Source organism: Nymphaea colorata, chromosome 8, assembly GCF_008831285.2.
Source record: "Nymphaea colorata isolate Beijing-Zhang1983 chromosome 8, ASM883128v2, whole genome shotgun sequence".
Lineage (NCBI taxonomy): Eukaryota > Viridiplantae > Streptophyta > Magnoliopsida > Nymphaeales > Nymphaeaceae > Nymphaea > Nymphaea colorata.
The window spans coordinates 18514780-18536347 of record NC_045145.1 but is presented as its reverse complement, the minus strand read 5'-3'; the positions used below and the strand labels follow the sequence as shown (position 1 = coordinate 18536347).

The 21568-nt window shown below is 38.3% G+C and overlaps 3 protein-coding genes across 6 annotated transcripts; all 3 read right to left on the bottom strand.

Moving 5' to 3' along the window:
- Positions 1 to 656: 656 nt before the first annotated feature.
- Positions 657 to 8230, bottom strand: LOC116259486 (AP-3 complex subunit sigma). 4 transcript variants are annotated; one of them, XM_050079295.1, is made up of 9 exons: positions 7893 to 8217; positions 7668 to 7739; positions 5724 to 5766; positions 4539 to 4600; positions 3961 to 4057; positions 3020 to 3090; positions 1418 to 1509; positions 1239 to 1336; positions 657 to 1075 (listed from the first exon to the last, which is right to left on the bottom strand). In XM_050079295.1, the coding sequence occupies exons 2-8, from the start codon at positions 7734 to 7736 to the stop codon at positions 1270 to 1272; spliced, it is 501 nt and encodes a 166-aa protein (XP_049935252.1). In that variant the 5' UTR covers positions 7737 to 7739; positions 7893 to 8217; the 3' UTR covers positions 657 to 1075; positions 1239 to 1269. The 4 variants fall into 4 exon arrangements, with proteins under 4 accessions (XP_049935252.1, XP_031493197.1, XP_031493198.1 ...); XM_031637337.2 differs by having other exon boundaries at positions 657 to 1336; positions 8077 to 8230; XM_031637338.2 differs by having other exon boundaries at positions 657 to 1336; positions 7921 to 8212.
- A 1706-nt stretch (positions 8231 to 9936) lies between these two features.
- LOC116259574 (classical arabinogalactan protein 9-like) lies at positions 9937 to 11556 on the bottom strand. Its single transcript, XM_031637430.2, has 3 exons — positions 11181 to 11556; positions 11022 to 11051; positions 9937 to 10591 (listed from the first exon to the last, which is right to left on the bottom strand). Exons 1-3 carry the CDS (start codon positions 11545 to 11547, stop codon positions 10056 to 10058), a joined length of 933 nt encoding a protein of 310 aa, XP_031493290.1. The 5' UTR covers positions 11548 to 11556; the 3' UTR covers positions 9937 to 10055.
- Positions 11557 to 13464: 1908 nt separating this feature from the next.
- On the bottom strand, positions 13465 to 17866 carry LOC116258943 (inositol-3-phosphate synthase-like). The gene is made up of 10 exons (XM_031636452.2): positions 17301 to 17866; positions 17124 to 17192; positions 16677 to 16812; positions 16357 to 16604; positions 15727 to 15953; positions 15512 to 15627; positions 14687 to 14863; positions 14073 to 14261; positions 13912 to 13974; positions 13465 to 13768 (listed from the first exon to the last, which is right to left on the bottom strand). Exons 1-10 carry the CDS (start codon positions 17486 to 17488, stop codon positions 13649 to 13651), a joined length of 1533 nt encoding a protein of 510 aa, XP_031492312.1. The 5' UTR covers positions 17489 to 17866; the 3' UTR covers positions 13465 to 13648.
- Between the last annotated feature and the right edge of the window lie 3702 nt (positions 17867 to 21568).

Below are 21568 nucleotides of genomic sequence, written 5' to 3'. Positions count from 1 at the left end.
AGAAATTGGACGGTTCAGTCTGGACCCAAGAGAAACAAATATTGGCACAACTCTACTCAAAACTAACGATATGACAAGAAATTGAACGAGATTTTTTACCCATGCTGAAACAGAAATGCTGAATCAGTTATATGACCGGGTGTCGCCCTTGAAGAAGAAAATTAGAGTACGCACAAGATCACGTTTGATCTTAAGAGGAACACTTAAGAACCATAATTGCTGCCTTCACTTGGCTATCCAATGGCAATATGCCTCCAGATCCAGTCCTATAGGTCCAACCCATTAATGTTGCTTCCTCTCCACTTTTGTCTTCCCATTAATGTTGCTTCCTCTCCACTTTTGTCTTCCTTAGGAGTTCGAAAGCCGTTTGGCAACAGCAACACTACCTCAAGTTTTTTCTTGATGGGCGTAGATGTATTGAACTCTTGACATCAAACTTGACCGACTGAAGTTTAGCCATCAGTCCAAAATGAAATTCTTTTTCTGTATGGACGAAGTTGGGATCATGCAGATCTCTACCAAATTATGCCAGCAGAGACGCAACATAGACATTGAACTCCTGACCTTTAACTTGAAGACTGACAGACCTCTTGTTGCAGAGTGACAAAATAATCTACCGGTGAAGGAGATTGTTAAAGAACTCAGGGTCGTGCAGAAAGAGCAGCAAGCGGTTTTGCTTCAGTATGGTGTTCGCAATCAGTCACTATGACGAAAAACAAACTACAGGGAGTTACAGATTCCCAATCAAAATGCTCAAATTCATAACGCGGAAGAGATTTCAGAATGAAGCACCAAAAATATGTGATTTAACCAATATGAACCAGATAAACACCCGAAAAACTTTGTTCCAGAGCCATATTTTCAGCATCGTGAAATGCCTCCACAATCTTGAGCATATCTAGCAATAAGCAGCACTATTCCCACAGATCAACACAATCACCTATGCACCCACACCTCGACGGATCACCCTTCTGCTCACAGACATTATATCAAATTTAGTCACCTTCCATCTCATCAAATTCCCTGAACTCATTCTAGACATACTTTCATCTGACTTCACGTCTTTAATTGGACACTGCACTGACAAGAAAATTTTCAGTTTCAGGTGTATATGTCTCCGGCAGGAACATCGTAAAAATTATAGCAGCACCCAAACCAGATTCTCATTTGCTTTAAAAAGATATTTGGCACCAATAAATGACCAATCTTGTCACTGCACAGCTGCCAACATGACGCACCAGTACCCAGGAGAAGTTCCTCCTTTGGTGTCTATTTTCCAATCCAACTGGAAGGTGACTTTGACAAAAAGGCAACTGCATTTGAAGATCGTTCCGCCCTGAACAGGAGAATAGCACATGCAGTTAACGTGTGAAGACAGGATGTTACATGTCTACAAATAGCATGAAATACCTCTTACCTGGATATTTCTTCAACAGCCTTCATGATTTCAGAGGAACTTGTTTCCAGCACCTGGCCTCCGAGAATGATTTCATCCAAAATAGTATGTAACTGCATGCAGACAAATAACAATTATTGCATGGGAAACTAGAGAATTTAAAAGAAAAAAGGAAACAACTAAAAGTCCATAATACTCGAAATTTAGCTTTGAACTGCATATATAAAATAAAATTTGTTGCTAAAAGTATCCTATGCGACCCTCGAACGCATACATGAGCACCTAACTTTAGGTTGCTCTTTCATTTCTAACACCCAAAAACAAAAATCATAGGCCAATAGAAGAAAAAGGCCCGTTATCATAGGCTGTGGTGTGTATAAATCAGCAAGTTATGAGAACTTGGTGAATAAACAAGGGCCACTCAGAACTGAATGAACAAGGTTGAAAATTGAAGGATTTGTAAGAATCAATACTCAATAGGCATGAACATGTGAAACATAGTAAGTGAAAACCAACTGAGCAAAATTATTTGTTATTGTTACTAGCTATGATCAGTGACAACAGACATCTGATGTTTTCACATTATGGTTAGGGGTTTCTATAAGATGGTCCCTACCATACATACTATATTGTGCATGTTTTGACTAGTCTCTCTAAATATTCAACGGAATTCCATTAGCAGATCCCTTTTTCCTGAGAAATAGCTCATTATTGTGAGAACTTGATTGTGATTCATCCCTTGTTCCAGATCCAATCAACAACCTTCGAACAGTTGAATTTTGTGGACTACACATGTCAATGTTCGAATTTCTTAAACTATACTCATAAAATTACTTGATACATGCTTTAAAAGTGTTTGTGAGGGTATTAAGAGTTCATAACTCAAGGGACTCTCATCCGCTCTGCTTTTCATTGTTCAATACACACTACAAAGACATTCTCTCCTTAAAAGGGGCCAGTTTCCAGACATATCCATAATTTAAAGTATTTCACGAAGAAAAAGAAAATTTCATGATTCTTACAAGTCTAAACCCTGATCAGATTAGAGAAACTTTATTTTAATAAGATTATCAACTTATGGTTATATATTGGTGGTTCATATGAAAGTTATGCATCACATTATGTTACTTGTGCACTTCTATTTGGGTGGTGGCCATGTCAACAAAGCTAAGGATGGTCATTTGTTCAGAAATGGTCATAGAACATTTTATTTTTGTAGGGGCTTGGTCAAATTTTAACAAAATCTATTTTCATCGAGAAAACGAAGGCTCTATGTCTAATTGGCTTGCAAACTTGATCTTTCTCTTAGTGATTGAAACTTTAGCGGCATAAATATTCTTCATTATTTGACTTGTTTATTTAGGTGTAAAATGTGAAAAATGGTGGTTTTTTATTCAATTTAATGTGCTAACTGTGCTAGTGTGCTACTCTTATCGATCAATAACTAATAAAAATTAATTTCTCCATTGTTTACGTGAATTGACTATCTATGATCTGTCCACATCCGCACTTACACCCACACCTGTGCCCATATGACAAGGCTTTGATGTAATCTTGTAAGCAAGATCAAATACAAGAAAAAGAAGAGGAAAACAAAAACTAGATGCAGTCAAAAGTCAAAACCTTCTTGAAATTGAACACAATGTCGAGTTCACAGACATTCTTGAAGCACTTGTCTAGAGTCTCCACAAGCACTGCAGTCAAATATATCTCAAGAGATCAAAATTAGATTGTGAAATACAAAACAAGCATGATAGAGATCTACGACATCCAATTAATGAAAACATTACATCTGAGGTGCACAAGCAATGTTCCCTATCTATTACATGTAATCAACAATACATGGTTCCGGAAGAAAATCAAATTCACGTTTTTTTATTGAGATAACCACAGAGTCACGTCTATAGTTATCAGGCAGTCATACAATCAGCTTGTGGCCGCATGTTAATTTTGCACCAGTCTCTCCGTCCAATTTTGGAATATCGATTGCTTATGGTGAATCCACCTCTCATTTATCTCTAGTACATAGAAATCCATGCTATCATCCATGTCAGGTATGGGGCTATTTCTGTAGTGTTGATTACAAGTTTTGTTTTTTAGTACTTTTATATCAAAATTATATGTGCTTATATGAGCTCACCCATGTTCCTAATACCACTTTCAAATTTCTACTTTTCTCTAATAAAGTAAATTCGCTCCACCATAGTATTACTAGTATACCTGTAGAGTTTGTTCTGAATTGATAAACTACCAGAATACCCTCGTGTGACATGGATGAGACAAAATATAAGAAATTAAGAACAGCTGCACAACACAGAACAGGGATAATCTTCTGCTATCCTATCGTGGCTCTAGAAAGAGATTGTGCACTGTACCAGGTTCTATGAAAAAAAGGATGTAGAAAAGAAAATTTTGATTGAGGAAAATTTGATAAATAGGCAAAAAACTGTTGCTTGCATGAAATGTTATACTAGGTTTAAACTCTTGTACCAACGGCCTGAGGGAAAAGCATGAAGAGAAAAAAAAAGTATACAACACCAGTAAAACTGGAATTCTTGAAGCACCTTGTATAAGGTCAAGCATAGCAAGCTCATTTTCACAGCTATCAAAAATAAAGACAAAGTAGAGGGTTGCGTAGTGCTTGTAGACCAATCTGGTGCCCTGCAGGCAAGTAAAAAGGAAAAAAAGAACGAATTGAGAAAGCTGAAAAGAGAAGATCAACACTGAAAGATTGCTAACAACCAATTTTTTGATAGGCAAACTTGGATTGGACAGAGCATACAACTTCATCATAAGTGCCCCAGGCAAGAAACTATTACATCTTAACTTCCTTCCACTTGAAGGTCTAAAGACAATACCCTAGTCAAGCAGACAGAGATCCTGTTGGTAGGTATTTTTAACATACTAAAACAGTTAGAAACTGGTACAGTTTAAAAGATGCATATTTAGTTCAAGAAAGACCCTATAGACAAACTCCCAGCCAACAATGATTGTGTTTAAATGAGCCTTCATCAGTGAAATCATAAACAAAACACAGCCATGCAACCAATCTTAGCATAATAAGAAAATCAACAGGTTGAATTTGTCTGATTATATACTTGAACAAATATTCAATTAGAATCAGAAGACAAAAATGATCTACCGGGCCAAAGATTGCATCAGCTTCAATAAAGTTGCTGACATTTTCGGCTCGGCTACATAATGCTGCAAAAGAAGGGAAAAAAAGAAAATCTAGTTCAGCACATAACAATCCATAACCTAAGGTGTAAACACGTCCTAAAAACTGTGAGTGCATAATATACAGAAACATAGCAATATACAAAAGTATACACTAGAAAAAATAAAAAGATATCATGATTGTATGGAGAAGGATTAATGATCCATATAAGAATAAAAAGATCAGAAAAAATAATAAATTCATAGTTCACTATCATCTACTAAAAACAAACAATATAATTGAGACAATGAATTAGGCATACAACACTAAACACAAGGAGAAAGGGATTGGTTTTATCATAGTCAAAATATCTTTCTTGGGTTTTTAACGGTGAGGTTTTCTCAGGTATGTTTTGGCAAAGTTGTTTTTCTTGGGGAATGGAAATTAATAAGAAAGCACAAAAAATAACTTGTTAAAGTAGCAAAAATAATGTTTTAATGATGATAAAAACGGTGATACATAATTTAAGTTAAGTTTAAAGATTAATCCATCATGATATGGACATTAAAAAGAGAAAAACAAACAAGATGGGGAAAAAATGGAAAATTGCAAAAAAAAAACAATAATAATGTGTTAAAATTATTTTCATATTTTTCAAAAGAAGCATTTTTTCATGTTCTTTTTCCTTTTTCTCTTTTTTAACATTAATATCACATATATGTGGTAGGTGTTTTTACCCATCAATGAAGATGCACAATCGGAGAGCAATGGCTTCTGATTTTCAATAAATAAAGGTGCAATTTCTTCCTACACCAAACAGAAGAAAACACCCACAGATAGGTTTGTTATGATATAGGGAATGATACTGAAAGCACTTTCATTTTCTTGCTTCGGGTATCTGCTTACTTTGCATATGGACATTTTGTTGTTCACTCAGTTCCTTTAACAGATGACCAGCAAATTATAAATTGCATTTTCCTATACCAAAGAATATGATAAATGATGGATTTATCATGTGCAGTAAATATTTAAAGGAGAAATCTCATAAAGTATCACTCTCTCATTTTCCTTTCCAACTCTAAGACTCTAAGCCTGGTCTGCTTAAACAAGTCTTATCACTCATGAAGTATGAACAGGAGAAGGAAAAAGTACGTCAAGTTTAGCAATTACCTCCATATACATTTCGCATCAACTCCTGTTGCTTCTCCACAGGCTAACCTTACAGAAATGGTACACAAATAAGTGTAACTCAATAAGAAAATTGAACTACGCAGTTTATACTACATCAATAATGGCAAAAGGAATATACAAAAGAAAACCCAATCACTAAAGCAATAAAATGTGGACAGAGTTTTCTCATGCATAAGGATTACTTGGAAGAAACAAGTGGTGTATGTTTCCCACATCCAAACGTGCGAGAAAATGTAGAAACCCTGGTTATTCAATATGTTTCATCTCTTTAAGTGCACATATTTGCACCATTAACGTTTAAATCATGTATAAGAGTATTCTGAAGTAATTACAAAGAAGAGTAGAGTCAAAAATGAAAAAACTGACCATGAAACTCCTGCATACCCACAACAAGCTTTTGTAAGGTCACAGGTAGGAGAAAACAAATTACTTGCCAAAGCGAAATGCTACAATCAATTATTTCGAAGTGGTTATGGATGATAACAAGGATCAAGTCATATCTTGAGATTGGCTGAAAACAACAATAATAAGTATGTCCAGAGAGAAACTGAGCAATGACCATCATTTCTAATTATGCTCGTACACTTTTCGTTTACTACCTGTATACTTCTATTTTCCCTAATATTAAAATGTAAAACATAGATATCATGGTTACCTACATGATAACATAGTTGCAACAGCTTTCAGCAAAATCTCAAGCTGAAAGCTGTGTCTTGTGGCCACTGGAGATTCCCCCTTAAATGTCCATTAAAAAGTACATCTTTAAATTACAATTACGAACAAAATGGATGATCAGCATCCATTGAGTTAACCATCCTCTATACTAAGACGTAAGAAGCTGAGAAACATGATCAAGAGAAGCAGAGAAATAGAAATATTTCACCGTCACACGTCACTGTGAGCTGTTAAATGATTAAAAATACACTTTACTTCAAAGTCGATATGTGCATCATATCATAGGATATCTGTACTATATAAACATTAAAGATTCCGAAGCTTTAGAACAGAAAGTTAATGCAACTTCATAAGAGTGTGAAGACTGTGCAATGGTATATGACCTCCCAACTTGACTGCCCCTAGTACCAAACATACCTATGGGATGGAAAGGATACGAAGTTCATCAAGGGACAATGGAAAAATATGATCAACAATTCAATAGAGGAGATCATGGGCAATAACAAATCCCCCCAATATGACATAGCAAGCTTCCCAAGGATTACATTTTCATTTATCCCCCACACTGTTGAAGAAATCTAGAATCTTGTGTTACCATTTTCGACCATGAAGTTATTTAGAAATATCTATAAGAATCTTACTAAGTAGAAATTGTAAATAGTCCAAAATGAAGGGTATTGATAGACAACACAACTAAAAATCCATTAGAAAAGGGATACTTCACATATTTGGTGAGGTAGCTGGTGCCCGGACTTGCCATCCATCAGTAATGCATATTAAAAAGACGTTAGTATGAAGGTTAGGAATGTTTTGCGATACACGAAGGTATGAAAATAAATCATATGGACGGTCACAAGCAAACCAATAATCTCATAGAACTTTCTTGCAACTAGTAATTTTTCAACCCCTAACCCTTTTGAATCCATCATTTTAGTACCTTCCTATTCCTAAGCACCAGCAAAAGTATCCAAACAGAAGAACAAAAACCAGTCTTTTTTCTATAGAGATCCTTCGTGTTGCCAATGGATACAATAAAATTGCATTTGGCACCATGACGACAAACAACAATTGCCGCCAACTAAATGATTGTTGGAAATAATGCGTTGCTGCCAACCACCAATATATGCGAACACATGATGGCACATGACGTGAGGAACAAATTCCACGCAAAAAAGGGTAAGGTTTCGACCACAACTCACATAGGCAGGAGAACAAGTTACGTAGTAAGTCCAAAGGGAAGGGAATTACCTGAAACTCATAAAATTTGGCAACACGAGGCTTGCCCTGCGTGTTCATCACCAATACCGCCCGAATCATGTTCTGGTTCCACCGTCCACAAAACAAAAAAGAGGCCAAATGAGTTTTCCTGCACTAATGCCGACTGTATAACAAATCGCAAACACAGACAGTAGTCTTCAAATAAGTGATGCAACAATGGCTTCACGCAAAAGGAGTACACGGGAAAAAAATTACGGATCGTCAAAATCGAAAGAGAAATCACTTCCAATTAAGTGAAGAAGGCGCAAATACTGCAGCTAAACGCTAGGACAGCACGGCGAAGCCCGAACGGTAACACTTTGCTCTTGCATAAAACAATTGAGGGGAAACGAGGCCAAAAGGATCAAGGATAATGACGAAAAAAATGGTGTTATCTAACCTTCGCAAGAGAGAGAGGGATTGCCTTTCTTTGTGTTGTGGAGAAATTAATTGGGCGCGGAGAGGATCGCGCTTTCTGAAAAGGCAATTGTCGGGGTAAAAATTTAAGTAGAAAAAAATTAGCAAAAAATATTAAAAAGAATGGAAGAGAATTGAGCTTAAAAACTGGAGCATATTTTTTGTAAAATTCTTAATTTTACTGTCCGCTAAGTTATTTTCACTTACATGCCTTTATAATAGTTTTTATTTATCAAAAAGTACAAACTTTGTACGAAGGTTGAAGAGGAAATATTATTAAAAGTTTTACTGTTTTCAAGAACTGCGCCCAAGTTTAAACTGTTGAAGCCAAAAAATCTAGAGCAGAATTATGCATTTAAGAGCCACACAGGCTCCATTATACCAACTTCCTCAAACCTTGAACCAATGGAATTTTATAATTATTGTTTTCATCTTTAAAAATGGGAATTACATTCTCAAACAAACAATTTTGACTATGAAACTATAGGCTTTTCCGAGAATCAAAATTCTGGAATTGACCCCATCTTAGGAGGTAGAATTATGATTCTTGAATTTTAGAAAATTTTCGTCTTTCTTTGGAACGCAAAGAATGAACATTTTAATTCATGAAATGAATTCTAAAATTTTAATTCTCCTTTCGTCGAACAAGTCAATCAAATTTTCATACGGTCAAACTCAAAGGGAAACTAGAATTAAAATTTCCGTCCTAATTACAAGTAGAGGTGAAAAGTTAAATTTAAGAATTTTGAATTAGAATTAAATTCTAATACATCAAACGCCTCCTAAAAGTAAAACATGTTCTGGTTACAAATGTGAAACGCTATGATCCACAAGGATGTGAACGGATCGGACATAGTAATTGCATATGTGAGTTGTTTAAATTTGGTTTCAGATTCAAATATAAACAAATATTTCTACAACATCTTTCTTCATTATGCTGTATAACTGGATCCGCATATCTATTAGAGTTGGATATTATTCAGATTCAACTATACAAAGAAAAAAAAAAACAAGCCTATACCATATTCAAATACATTGTAACAAGTCTACCAGATCCAATTACTTAATCTTGGACTTGGATCAAGATTGACAATCGGATAACAAGTCTCTGAACCGCTGTCCCAATCTAACTTTCTTCGTAACTCTTCCAAAATTACACACTAACATTAATTTCTTATTTAATATATTTTTGGAGACTTCCAATAATTTGAAGGGACATTTTGTTCACAGAAAAACACATGGGCGTTTTGATAAAATGAGTTTAAAAAAAAAAAAAAATCCATCCGCATCTCGCTTTCTCTCACCGGTTGCATGCATGCAGTTCATCAAAATGCGTGATACTAATTACATGCATGTTTTAATTGCCAATGAAGATTCTTTATTTAGCATCCATTTTCCAAATCTTCAACAACATTTAAACTGTATATTATCGAATCTAAAATTTTAAGTTTTTTTTTTGTGGTGACGGAAATTGCAAGTTATTTTAGTTTTGCAAAAGAAGCGATCAAGGAAATTTAGTCAGGTTTGCAAGTTGATTTCAGTATGTAAACACCATTATATACGGTTTTGAAAATGTTTCCATTATCAATCTTTCTTGGATCATACATCATGCATTCTAGGTTCAGTGTCAGATATTGATATCATTCCATCGTCTCTCTCTCTCTCTCTGAATATTATGAAAAAGAAATAAGTGCTGTCAGTCTCAAAAGATGCAGTAACTCATAGTTCATGAAACCAAAAACCGCAATGAATTCAAAGATAAATACCATTAAATACAAGATAACTGACTCCAGTGAAAAATGATGAAGATTAAAGAAAGTTTGCTAATAATCTAACCTGTGAATAGCTAAAAGTTTTTGGAAACTGTCATCTCCTATCTTCATGAGGGAATCCCACAGTAGATACAGGAGGATACCTACAATGTTTAAAATTGAAAGAAAAAAGGGGAAAGGCAATGGAAGCCTAATAATGGAAGGTCAGTAAGGCAATTCCGAGGACAGCTGACAGAAGACAAGGAACAGCAACGAAATTGGCTCCTGAATTGCTGTTATCATCAGAAGATGGTGGGACGGCAGGGGCCGGTGAAAAGCCGCCGCCGCTGGGAGCAGCCGCTGGAGCAGAAGGTGCAGGAGGGCTTGCCGCCGGAGGTTGAACAGGCGCCTGCGGTGGGCTGCTAGGAGACGGTGCAGCCTGTGGAGGAGGAGGAGTTGCAGGGGACGGCGCAGCCTGAGGAGGAGGAGTTGCAGGGGACGGCGCAGCCTGAGGAGGAGGAGGAGTTGCAGGGGACGGCGCAGCCTGTGGAGGAGGAGGAGTTGCAGGGGACGGCGCAGCCTGAGGAGGAGGAGGAGTTGCAGGGGACGGCGCAGCCTGTGGAGGAGGAGGAGTTGCAGGGGACGGCGCAGCCTGAGGAGGAGGAGTTGCAGGGGACGGCGCAGCCTGAGGAGGAGGAGATGTAGGAGATGGCGAGGGTGGTGGAGAAGATTTCGGAGGTTGGGGAGCTGAAAAATGCAAGCCATAACAGTTACAAAAGAAGAACTTAAGGAATAAACAGAGAAAAAATGATAACCAAGCTAATGAAAATTTGTGCGTACTAGATATTGGTCTAAAGGTTTTCAAGCAAAATTTCTAAATTTAAAAAAAAATCGCGTACAAAATGAACGTACAATAAATATTTTAACATTACAATAAATATTTTAACATTCTTTCATGTATAATTAAAAATTCCTTCCCTAGAGATAAAACAAGCGAGAAATAACAAAAAATGGTCACTTTGTTTGGACGAACTTACTCTAAGCAGAAATTAAAATATATATTCTTGTTCTTTCAAATGCATTTGACAGGAAGCAAGGAGCATCCTCGTTCTTCTATATCTCAAATCATGGTAGTCACGTCATGCAAAGAGAAAAGTTCAAAAAGCAAAAGCAGTACCTGGAGTAGGAGGAGCAACGGGACTACCGCCTGTAAAAATGATCAGAACAGAGACGAAAAATCATCAGAAAACGAGAGAAAAAGATCGGACATTTAAAAAAGAAAAGATCAGAGCAAAAAATCAGAAGAAAACGAGCGAGAGGGAGGACGATGTTGCACCTGCACCATAGCATTGACTGATACGAGGAGCAGAAACACCACAAGCACCGGGAAGTTCGAGGGCTTTAGTAGTGTTGACGGCGATTCCGAGGCTACCACTATCCCTGAGGACGAGGCAGAGACACTGAGGGCCCTGCTTCAGCACCGACTTCATCCCATCACAGCACGCCGCGCTGGGCTTGGCCTGGGTGCTGCCATTCTGCACGAACCCCAGGCAGTCGGCCATGGCCAGGACGATGGAGTAGCAGTCCGGTCCTGGCGGCGGAGCCGGCTGTGGCGCAGGAGCGCACAGATCCACCGCCGCCACAACGCCTAGCATGGCTACTGCCACTACAAACATGGCCGTCCAAGTGCCGGATCTTCCCATCGATTTGAAGGTCGCAAGTGTTGGACGAAATGGCTCACCGGCGACAACAGAAAATATATATGAGAGAATTAAACAAATGGGGAGGTTGCGAGCTGGGCGGGCCTATATAAATACGAGAAGGGATCAGCCGATAAATGGAAAGAATTTAAATAAATGGGAAGATAATTAAGAGATTTTTGAAAGTGCGGGAACTAAGATCGCGGATTGCCTGATACGTTTCTTCCAACCTGATTTTTTGCTGCGGTGAGAGATTTGATTGATCGGACTCATGTAGACCGTTGTGATTGACGTTAATTCATTCGGTCAGCTTGATTGAAACTCAAAGACCCAGTCAATCCACGTCTTCTGCTTAGTTGATATGCATAGATAATTTTTTATTAACAAAAATTAAAATAAAAGCTATGTATATATATATATCTGAGAGTTCTATGCTTTTGTGTGATGTTGCTAGATTATCAACGTTATCACTAAAAACTGCATCGCATTAGTATTAACAATGATTAGATCGTTAAGAGTTATATTTTGTCACTTGAAAACAGCATCACATGAGTATTAACGATGATTTATGATTCATCAATGGTTCATAATGTTTTATCAATGAATCATGGTGCTTTCTACAGTATATTTTCTGCTTTTAGTCATTTGGCAACATCCACATTACAACATACAAATATATATTGTTGGATAACTAAAAAATTAAAAATTTGTTGCCAAGCATCAGTGGTGCTTTTAACATCGGTTGACCACAGATTTTAACGGTGGACCGTTGATTTTAACCATATTGATTATTGAAAGAAGAAAAAGATTATTAAATTTGGAAAGACAATGAAACAAGATTTTCTTTGAAATGAATAAGAAACCCAAAAGATCATCCGTTTTTCTCAGCCGACCGAGGGAGTCAAGTGTCAACTAAACAAATGAATAGTGTTCAACAAATGGCACATAAATTAAGGTCAGCAGGTGCATTGTATGTATGAAAATTTATTTATAAGATAGAAATGACATTTTTGTGCGTATAAGCAAAATATTCAACAAATGCAAGTGCAACGAGACAGGCTTATATGGTTGGCTAGACCCAAATCCAACGAGCATCTAAGCAAAAATGAGGAAATATTGAAAAAAAGTTTTTGTCTAAAAATTGCAAATTAATTTTTTTATCATATTGAAGATGTTTACTCCATTAGCAGGACACAAAAATATCGTGGGTATTCTGAAATCTGAAAGTTGGATAAAATATCATGTACGCTTCGATCGAGCATATATTATACGTGCTCTTGTATCTTATTTCATAAATATCTAAGATTGGGATTATAAAATTACGAAGCAAGAAAATGTCCCAGTTTTCTGTGCCTAAATCTGATACCATGAAGGGTTAGAAATGAACAGCTCTTTTGTGTTGTAAAGCTCTCTTAATATATATATATATATATAATTGAATGGAGTTGCACAACCACCGTCCGATCCGATGCTAGTCACCCAACCACCATCAAATCCAACAACAACCGTCCAATCCAATGCTAAGTCACCCAGCTACCCTCAAATCCAACATAATGGACGGTTAGAAAAAGATGAAAAAAAAAAGAAAAGACAAAGAGATGGCATTTTTTGTCATCATCTAATATAGTTTAGACATTTTTTTCTTTGTCTTGTTTTTCTATACGAAGGGCCTTGGTTAGATTATATAAATATCTATATGTGTGAGGGAGAGAGACATAGCAAGGTTATGGATCTTAATGGCGCCCATCCTAGAGGGTGTGTCTGAGAGCCTGAAATCTTAGATCCAAGACTCTGATGCGGCGAGGCCTCCACACCAAGATATAGCTTTTGTCAAATGCATACAAGTTTTGTAAAACTAGTTTTCCACAAGCAACTGATACTAACACTTCAATATGAAACAAAGACACATGGATCATCACGTAAGAAAATAACAGATTTAGCTGCCTCCTTATAAGATACAGTCACTAGAACACATGATCATTCTGCTTGTTCTGCACCACCCTGAGGTTTCCATTTCTTTCAATTCATGAGAAGCAGACAGAGGAAGAGGAAGATTGGGAAGGAGTAAAATCCCCAGGAAACACAATTTTTACTTCTCATTCTTTCACTTGTACTCCAAAATCATGTTGTTTTCAGGGGCAAGCCCAATGCAGGCCCTCATGATGTTCTCAAGCATGGCCCTCTGCTTTGACAGTGCATTCACCACAGCAGTGCCTGGAGGAACCTGCAAACACCAATGCCAACCAAAAAGATTAGAACAATTTTTTAGCACTGTCAGGATATTAGATAGGCGACCTACGTATATAGGATGTAAGTATTGTGCGTAGTTCGATGAAACCCAATCAATGGTTGTCCGTGATTACTTACCAGTGGTGCCTTGGTCAAGTAGCTCAGGATGGTAGCCACTGGATGGAACGAATGAAACTTCTCCTGCAAAACATGATTGAAAAAATTGAGAAGAATGAAGACTAAGAATAGGAAGATGAACTCTCACTACAGTAGTGCATAAAAATGGAAGCTCCTTCTACCTCCCCTTCAGCTTTGAGTTGGATCCTAGAGCACAGCTCAGCCAGCAGAACTAGGTCCAAGATGATGGGAGCAGCCAACAAGGAGTCCTCACAAGTATTATGCAATACAATTGTGCTTTTCCCTCCCATGAATATCTCAGACGTGTATTCATCCATGGCTCTCTTGCTATCACCCACATATGGCACATACTGGGACATGAACATACCGCAGTCAGACGAGCAATCAGTAACATACCAGACAGAATGTAAATGCACAAAAATGCAATGGAGAGACGATCCCTTATCCGGCCGCCTGCTCTCAAAGGGCCATCTTGCTGTTTCATGACAACATTCTCCTAAAAGGATGCAGCTTAACCAGGCTAACACACTTTGATGAAGCCAGGAAAATAACTCTTGACACTTTCATGAGGTAATAATCAGAATTAGTGATGCGATAATCAACACTAACACTGAAAATTTAAGTGCCAGATATGAAAGCAATTTGATTGTCGTGTTTTCACTTGGTGAGTTATTGAAAGTGCTTGCTGCTCGGCAGTCTATTACATATTAGCATTCGCTAGCCAAATGGAAGGAAGAAAAGCACTTGCATAAATTAGGAATGGAGAGTCTTAAACCTTGATGACAATCACATGATCAGGGTGCTCTCCTGGCTCATATAGAATGCCATTGCTTGAGACCATGTCGTCGACCACATTACTCTTAGAGATCTCCTTTGACCGGAATGTCTGTGGTGCCGAGAGGTTCATGCCGTCGTTGTTTCCCAGGTGGTTGTAGCTCACAATGGACGTTGGCTGCAAGTTTTCATTGACATATTTGTATCACAGTCTGCCTCAGAACTTCCCACGCATTACATATATTATATCCGGCTATGTTTTAAAGTTCATCCACAAGACACCAAAAGAAGGTTTTTTAAAAATGGTTGCATCAAAGGACAAACTAATGGTTGCATCAAAGGAAAAACTAACTTATCATACAATCTTCTCTTATAATGTACTATACTTAAAGATTAATTATATAAGAAAAATGTCTTTAGCATCCGTTTCATTGTGATCCCGTAAGATGGAAGGAAAATAGAAGACCCACCAAGTGGCTGCAGTGAGATTCAACAGACTTCACAGACTGCAGGATTTTTTTATTAATATGTTCAGTGAAGCAGACAAAAATCCATACCATTTTTTCTTAATTATTTTATGACATCGATCCATATAATTGGGATCAGTTGCTGCTACTAGTAAAACGTTAGTGGTTGGAAAAATTCGTGGAAGTTCACATGTTTATGACATTAATTTTCATTTCTCCTGCGACAAATGAAGGTGGTATTCAAATTCATATTGCCAACTTAAAATAGCATAGTGGACACGAACAAAACAAAAAGATATACGATAAAGATAAGGATGGGGAAAGGAGTAAAGGACAAAAGTATTGCAGAGAAGACAGACCTTGATACCTGCACCCACGAGGAAATCAACCAATACAGACTTCATCTTGGTTTGCCCACTCTTGAAATCATCACCGCCAATTATAGTATTCCTCCTTACAGCCAAATCAATCAAACCTAAAGAAAAGATAAGGTAAAAATTATTCCGTTACTTGCAATTCATCTCCAAATTCGTGATGATAGTTCTATAAACAAAGCTCAAGCTAAAAGATTAACCTGGCACAAACGTGTTTTGTGGGCTCCCATTGATGAAAGGAACATTTTCTAAAACACAGGCAATGGCGTACAGTGTTGAGGGAGATATTTCATGTTCATTTTTCTCTAGAGAAGACATAAGATTCTCCATGGTGTCATTCAACCCCACCATCACGTCACTGTACCTTTCTGTATTTGCTGTCCACAAAACAATCACCTGGTCTACCTTAGTCCTCTCCTTGAACTCCCTACAAACAGAGTATTACAGAGTGAGAACACTGTAAGGCCATCAAGTGAAAGACGGATCTGTAGGACACATGGCTGTGTTTCACAAGAGAGTCTGATCAGGCGCTCGAGCCAAGTAGTCTAACTCATCTTAAAGATCTAGTATAGCCTTTCGAGTTCCACTAAAGTGCTATCGTAAGGTTAACAAGGGTTAATTCTAGCTGCTTCTTCATCATAAAACAAAGGGGGAATCCAATGGAGGAGTACCAAGATTTTGTATAGCCTTTCGAGTTCCACTAAAGTGCTATCGTAAGGTTAACAAGGGTTAATTCTAGCTGATTCTTCATCATAAAACAAAGGGGGAATCCAATGGAGGAGTACCAAGATTTTGTACAACTAATCATACCATAGAGAGATAGAGATCACCTGATATCCCTAATGATCTGATCAACTTGCTGCTTCTTGGTTCCCTTGATCACGTTGTTTGCGCGAGACCCCTGGTTGGCAGCGATGAAATCGGGGTCGTATATCCCGGGGAGGGGGACCATGGATTCCATGTAAGGTCGCAGCTGCTTCTGCAGATCAATGTCTAGGACCTTTGCCCTGGTCATGGCATCTGCAAGGTTCATGTTGTTTATGTCCCACCCTCCAAACACAAGATCATCGGGATCCACCTATTCATCAAGGTTGTTAGCTCAGAGTGGATCTCAGAAAAAATTCTTGAAGCCAACAGCAAAAGTAATTACCATGGGGAGAAGGCTCTTAAAGGGTGCATAAATCTCTTCGCCATGAAACGATCCTACTCTAATGGTTGATGCTTGAGTAAGAGACCCGAAGTAATTTGCTCGCTGAATCTTGTCCTTGGTAGCCCAAGAAATTCCCCTGATAGTCACCCATTTATGAACAAAAAATGAACAAGAATAACAACAAAACAGCAATTCTCCACGCCACGAATAGGAGCGACTAATTAACTTTACAGAGCTTGGGTCACCAATATTTCACACAGCATGTACCAGAGACCGCACACATAAACAAAACACCTACGCGATCAGATACGAATAAGAAAGGAAAACAAATCCATCTAAAAACTAAAATGAGTTTTGTGGTGCATTTTCAGCATGGAGAATCGCGTTACTTATAACAAACAGTAATGGCGAATAAAAGTGGTAAATAAGAGGGGAAATTTTACTTACTCTCTGTTAGCTATGACACCGGCTGTCAGGGTAGAACCGTTGTTCCCACCCCAACCTACAAGCATCACCCTAAAGAGCAAAAAAACGAAAAGAATTAGCCAATCTGTTCTTCTTTATGAAGATCAAACATCCAAGGAAATGCATGTGGAGGAGAGAGAGAGAGAGAGAGGCCCACACCCAAGCTTTGGTAAACGAGTGCTGGTTTTGAATTCATATTTGACAACCTTTGGCTTGACCACCCACTGGTAATGGCCGTTTCTCTCCTCATGCACCACCTCTGTGGTCTCGTAGTTGTAGATCGACTCGATCCCCTCCTCTGTGTACCTCACGTTGGGGCTCTCCACGCGAAAGCTCTCGATAAACATCTCTACGTTCTCTGTTTTTCCTCCTTGATCTGCTTCTTCCTCTCTGTTTCTCTAAAACTGATCAGAACAGACGTCTCTAAAAGCGATCAGAACAGACGCGAAAGAAACGACATTCACCACTCTCTCCTCCTCTCTCTAGGTAACGAAGCCCAGAAGAAAAGGAAAGATACTAGGCCAATGGCACGCAGTACTCACCCAACAAGAGAAGCAAAAGGTGAATGGATCAACCAACCTTTCTCTTTCGAAAGAAAAGTAACCGAAGAGAAGAAACGAGAAAAAGAACACCCCCTGAAGCGCCTTTCTCTCTCTCTAATAAGCGCCCTTTCAGGGATTTTTCACTCTCCCTCTTTAATGGCGTCGACCACCAGTCCCTCGCAGAGGATCCATTTATAGAAGAAGCTGGGCAGCAGGGGAAGACCAGGTCCTTTGAGCAGGCGAGATTCCCTACCGCCACTTGGCAAAATACAGTAGTCCACGTGGCAACAAGACCTGGAGGGACTGCGACAACCGTTGGATTATAAGATTCAAGTGGACCCACAGGAGATGGACGGCCTTTGAATTTTCCGTAGGACCCACAGGAGATGGACGGCCTTTGGAGGTTCCGTTGGACCCACAAAGCATGTGAAGGGAACCGGGTCTGACACGACCCGACCCATTACAGCCAGTGCATGGCTGACGTGGTTCTCAGTATTTTTCGTTATCGACAAACAGGAAAAGGCCGCCCACCAGAGTCCGAACATGGACAGGGTGTTACCAACTAGCTCCAGACAAAATCCAGACCCGACCCGTTCTACAGAAGATCCACAAATCATACCCGAACCATTTATATCCACACAATCCGTTCTGGAGGTCAAGGCCATAAGGGGCTGGTTTTGGTCAAGTTTTTTTATTGGACCTAAACCAACATGAGCTGAACCTGGGTTCAACCCAAAGATCCAAAACCAAACAATTTGAGACCCGACCCGTGCATAGTGGCGACAACCGAACAAAGGACATGGGGACCAATGTTATTAAAATAGTGCATATAAATGTATTAAAATATTTTTCAATATCAGAATTGGCTCATACTTGCTAATATTTAAATTCCGATACATTAGATTTGGAAAGCATGGGAACTTCAAGTTAGACTCAGATCTGGATCCAGGCATGAGAGCGGATTCATGGACAAACAAGCCATAAAAAATGAGATCCACATATTTGGAAAAAACATGAAGACAGTTCCCACATAGAAATCCAGATCTGAATCCTGCGATGGACGTTCCAACCCTGTTTGTCGCACCTTGGTGGATCTCGATCTAATCCAAGGAGAGCAACACGGTTCAGAACTTGATTCCCACCACAAATTAAAGCTGTTATTCTGTATCTATACCTCGTTTAAGAATGAGAGAGTTACGTTTGGACCTGGTTTGGTCCCACTATATGTTCATCAAAATCCGACGATCACAAAAAATTAGATTCATTTGGATGCGTTCTATCCAATCCGGACCAAATCTGAAGACAACCCATTGTGAAAAGAATGAGACACTGGTATCGATACCAACCATTGTGATTACTATGGATCAAGACTGAGCTGGGCAGTAACAATGCTTGGCTTTCAACCTTAGATGGGTTGCATTCTAGAGGTGACTTTAGTTCATTAGGGTTGTTTGATAACACCAACGGGATCCATTTCAAACATTAGACAATCTCTTCAGAGACATCCAATAAAATTGATACATCAAACGTTAAATATAATTATGCTGTGTTTTCTAAAACCAAGAACATTGTATTCTTTGACTACATATTACTGGAGACATATATTTGAAGAATACAATGTTCATTCATATCAAACGCCTTTTTAAAGGTGACGGGGTTCATGCAGGCTTACTATCATGCATACATATATATATATATGTTTTATTATAATTAATGTATTATTTTATATTAAAAATATAAACTTTTATTTTAACTGAGTCAACCCCGCGCTCAGGTTTTGAGTAGATTCACAAGATACTGAATACAGTGTTTCATAAATCTACACCATTATCTGAATTGAAAAAATGAAAAAAATTACATATTGTCATTATTGACAAACTCCTTCTTAGGAACTGTTTGTTTAGCAGCAACAACATGTAAGAACAATGTGTTATTTTTGCCAATTTAAAACCTGATCTTAGATCCAAAGGTGGATTTGAGATCTTCGTATCTAAAGATCGGTGGTTTAAAGATATAAGCGCCTCCAAATGAGCACCCCATTCTGTGTGTGTGTAAGCTTCCCTCGACCTGTCGAGGGTTTCAATCTGCTCTCTTTCTCCATCTCTACTAAGAAGCTAAAGAGGGGGAAGATGCGGGCTATCCATGGGGGGCATCAAGGTTTGCCATCGTCTTCCTCATGGTTGATAACATGGGTAAGGAGACAATCACCAGACGTTAAGGCTTTCTTGCCATCATCATTTGGAATCTTGGATGGTGGACACCACCATCACTTCTTCACTGCTGAGAACTCTCACACTCTTCGCATCTTCGTTTTGATGTACAAATTGATCAAAGGGAGGACTTGTATACCTGAAGATTGAGTTTCCTCCAGCCATCCTCTTGCTTTTGTGGAGTAGCATTCAACGAAACTGATGAGATCACTGACGTTAGCGTCATGGCTTAAGGGGGTTTAACAGGCGGTGCCTCTATTGGGTATGTACCAAAGACTGTACAGATGGTGCTTGGAAACTGCACAGACTTCATCAAATTGAATTGGAGAGATCTACAAGCAATATGCACTACAAAAAGAACCGAAGGACGAGAGTAAATGGTGATTAGATGATGGGTTTTGCAGATGCATGTGGGCAGATCGACATCCGTTGAATCTTAATCCAAGAATGGGACGCCTCCTTCCTCACCTCTCTTTCTTACTCTCTCACTGCCGATGAAGGGCTTCAACCGGGAAACCATCCGTCGTGGCAGGATGCCTCAGTGCAGATATGAGATTGTGAAAGAAATCTGTTTTAGACATTTTACAGATCTTAAATCCTTGGATCTCATAGTTGTTGTTTGACAGAACCTCAGATTTCAAGCGAGATCCACGGTAGAATCTGAGATAAAAGGCCATCAAATGCCCCCTTAGCGTTCTGTGGTTTTCCGCCGTCTATTGGGTCTTCTTCTTCAGGCTTAAAATATCCAAATTATGCTGCGTTTCACAACTCTCACATAGTGAAAAGTTTATAGGTTAATTATTTTTCGATTTTTGATCGCTACGTTGTGCTTTCTTCCCTTTTTCTATCTGCAAATTCATCCATTTTCATGTTTCTGGATCCAACGACACAAGATGGGGCGCAGTTCCACGGCGTTCTCTTTCTATATCTATTCTTACGAGCAATTATGATAAAAAAGAGATCGACGGGTTCTCTAGATAAATCAGACTGAGACATGAATGCAAAGTGTGCCGTGTTTTGCTGGTTATATATGCTTTTCAGTAGACGGATGAGAAAACCTGAAGAACGCGAGGTGAACCGGAATACAAATTGTTTTAGCTGCATGCCTTCTATGGGGGAAGGAGCAGAATCAAATTAAGACCAAAATTCACATTTTTAAATCGAATTGCTTTCAAATTAGAGCAAGTTTTGTTCTTTCTCACATGCTGATCAATCATAGAACAGCAGTCCTCCCTGTTTAGCGCCCATTTCAGACTCTTATTTATTTATATATATATATATATATATATATATATATATATATATAATAGTTATAAGGAGCCTACATTACAGATCTAGCTAGATTTGTGTGTGTGAAAGCTATATATATATATATATATATATATATATATATATATATATATATATATATATATATATATATATATATATATATATATATATATATATATATATATATATATATATATATATATATATATAAGGAGCCTACATTACAGATCTAGCCAGATTTGTGTGTGTGAAAGCCCTGAATATGGATTAAGTACGTATAACACTTCTTTTTTAATAAATAAGCTAGAGAGAAACCTAATGTATGAAGTAATACACCAAGGATGGTTGCAATCCCACGTATGTCACATGCATGCCCATGTGACCCGGAAATCCAGCCTTGTTT

Bases quoted from the DNA above. Each gene is read 5' to 3' on its own strand.
- LOC116259486 (XM_031637337.2), bottom strand. From the start codon at position 7,736: ATGATTCGGGCGGTATTGGTGATGAACACGCAGGGCAAGCCTCGTGTT. The intron at 5,767-7,667 runs GTAATTCCCTTC...CTGTAAGGTTAG, and splicing joins CCAAATTTTATGAGTTTCAG to CCTGTGGAGAAGCAACAGGA. The intron at 4,058-4,538 runs GTAGATCATTTT...ACTTGCCTGCAG, and splicing joins CTGATGCAATCTTTGGCCCG to GGCACCAGATTGGTCTACAA.
- LOC116259574 (XM_031637430.2), bottom strand. From the start codon at position 11,547: ATGGGAAGATCCGGCACTTGGACGGCCATGTTTGTAGTGGCAGTAGCC. The intron at 11,052-11,180 runs GTGCAACATCGT...TCATTTTTACAG, and splicing joins CAGTCAATGCTATGGTGCAG to GCGGTAGTCCCGTTGCTCCT. The intron at 10,592-11,021 runs GTACTGCTTTTG...TGCATTTTTCAG, and splicing joins CGTTGCTCCTCCTACTCCAG to CTCCCCAACCTCCGAAATCT.
- LOC116258943 (XM_031636452.2), bottom strand. From the start codon at position 17,488: ATGTTTATCGAGAGCTTTCGCGTGGAGAGCCCCAACGTGAGGTACACA. The intron at 16,813-17,123 runs GTAAGTAAAATT...GGTGACTATCAG, and splicing joins GGTGTCATAGCTAACAGAGA to GGGAATTTCTTGGGCTACCA. The intron at 14,262-14,686 runs GTTTAAGACTCT...TTCATGTCCCAG, and splicing joins ATCATGTGATTGTCATCAAG to TATGTGCCATATGTGGGTGA.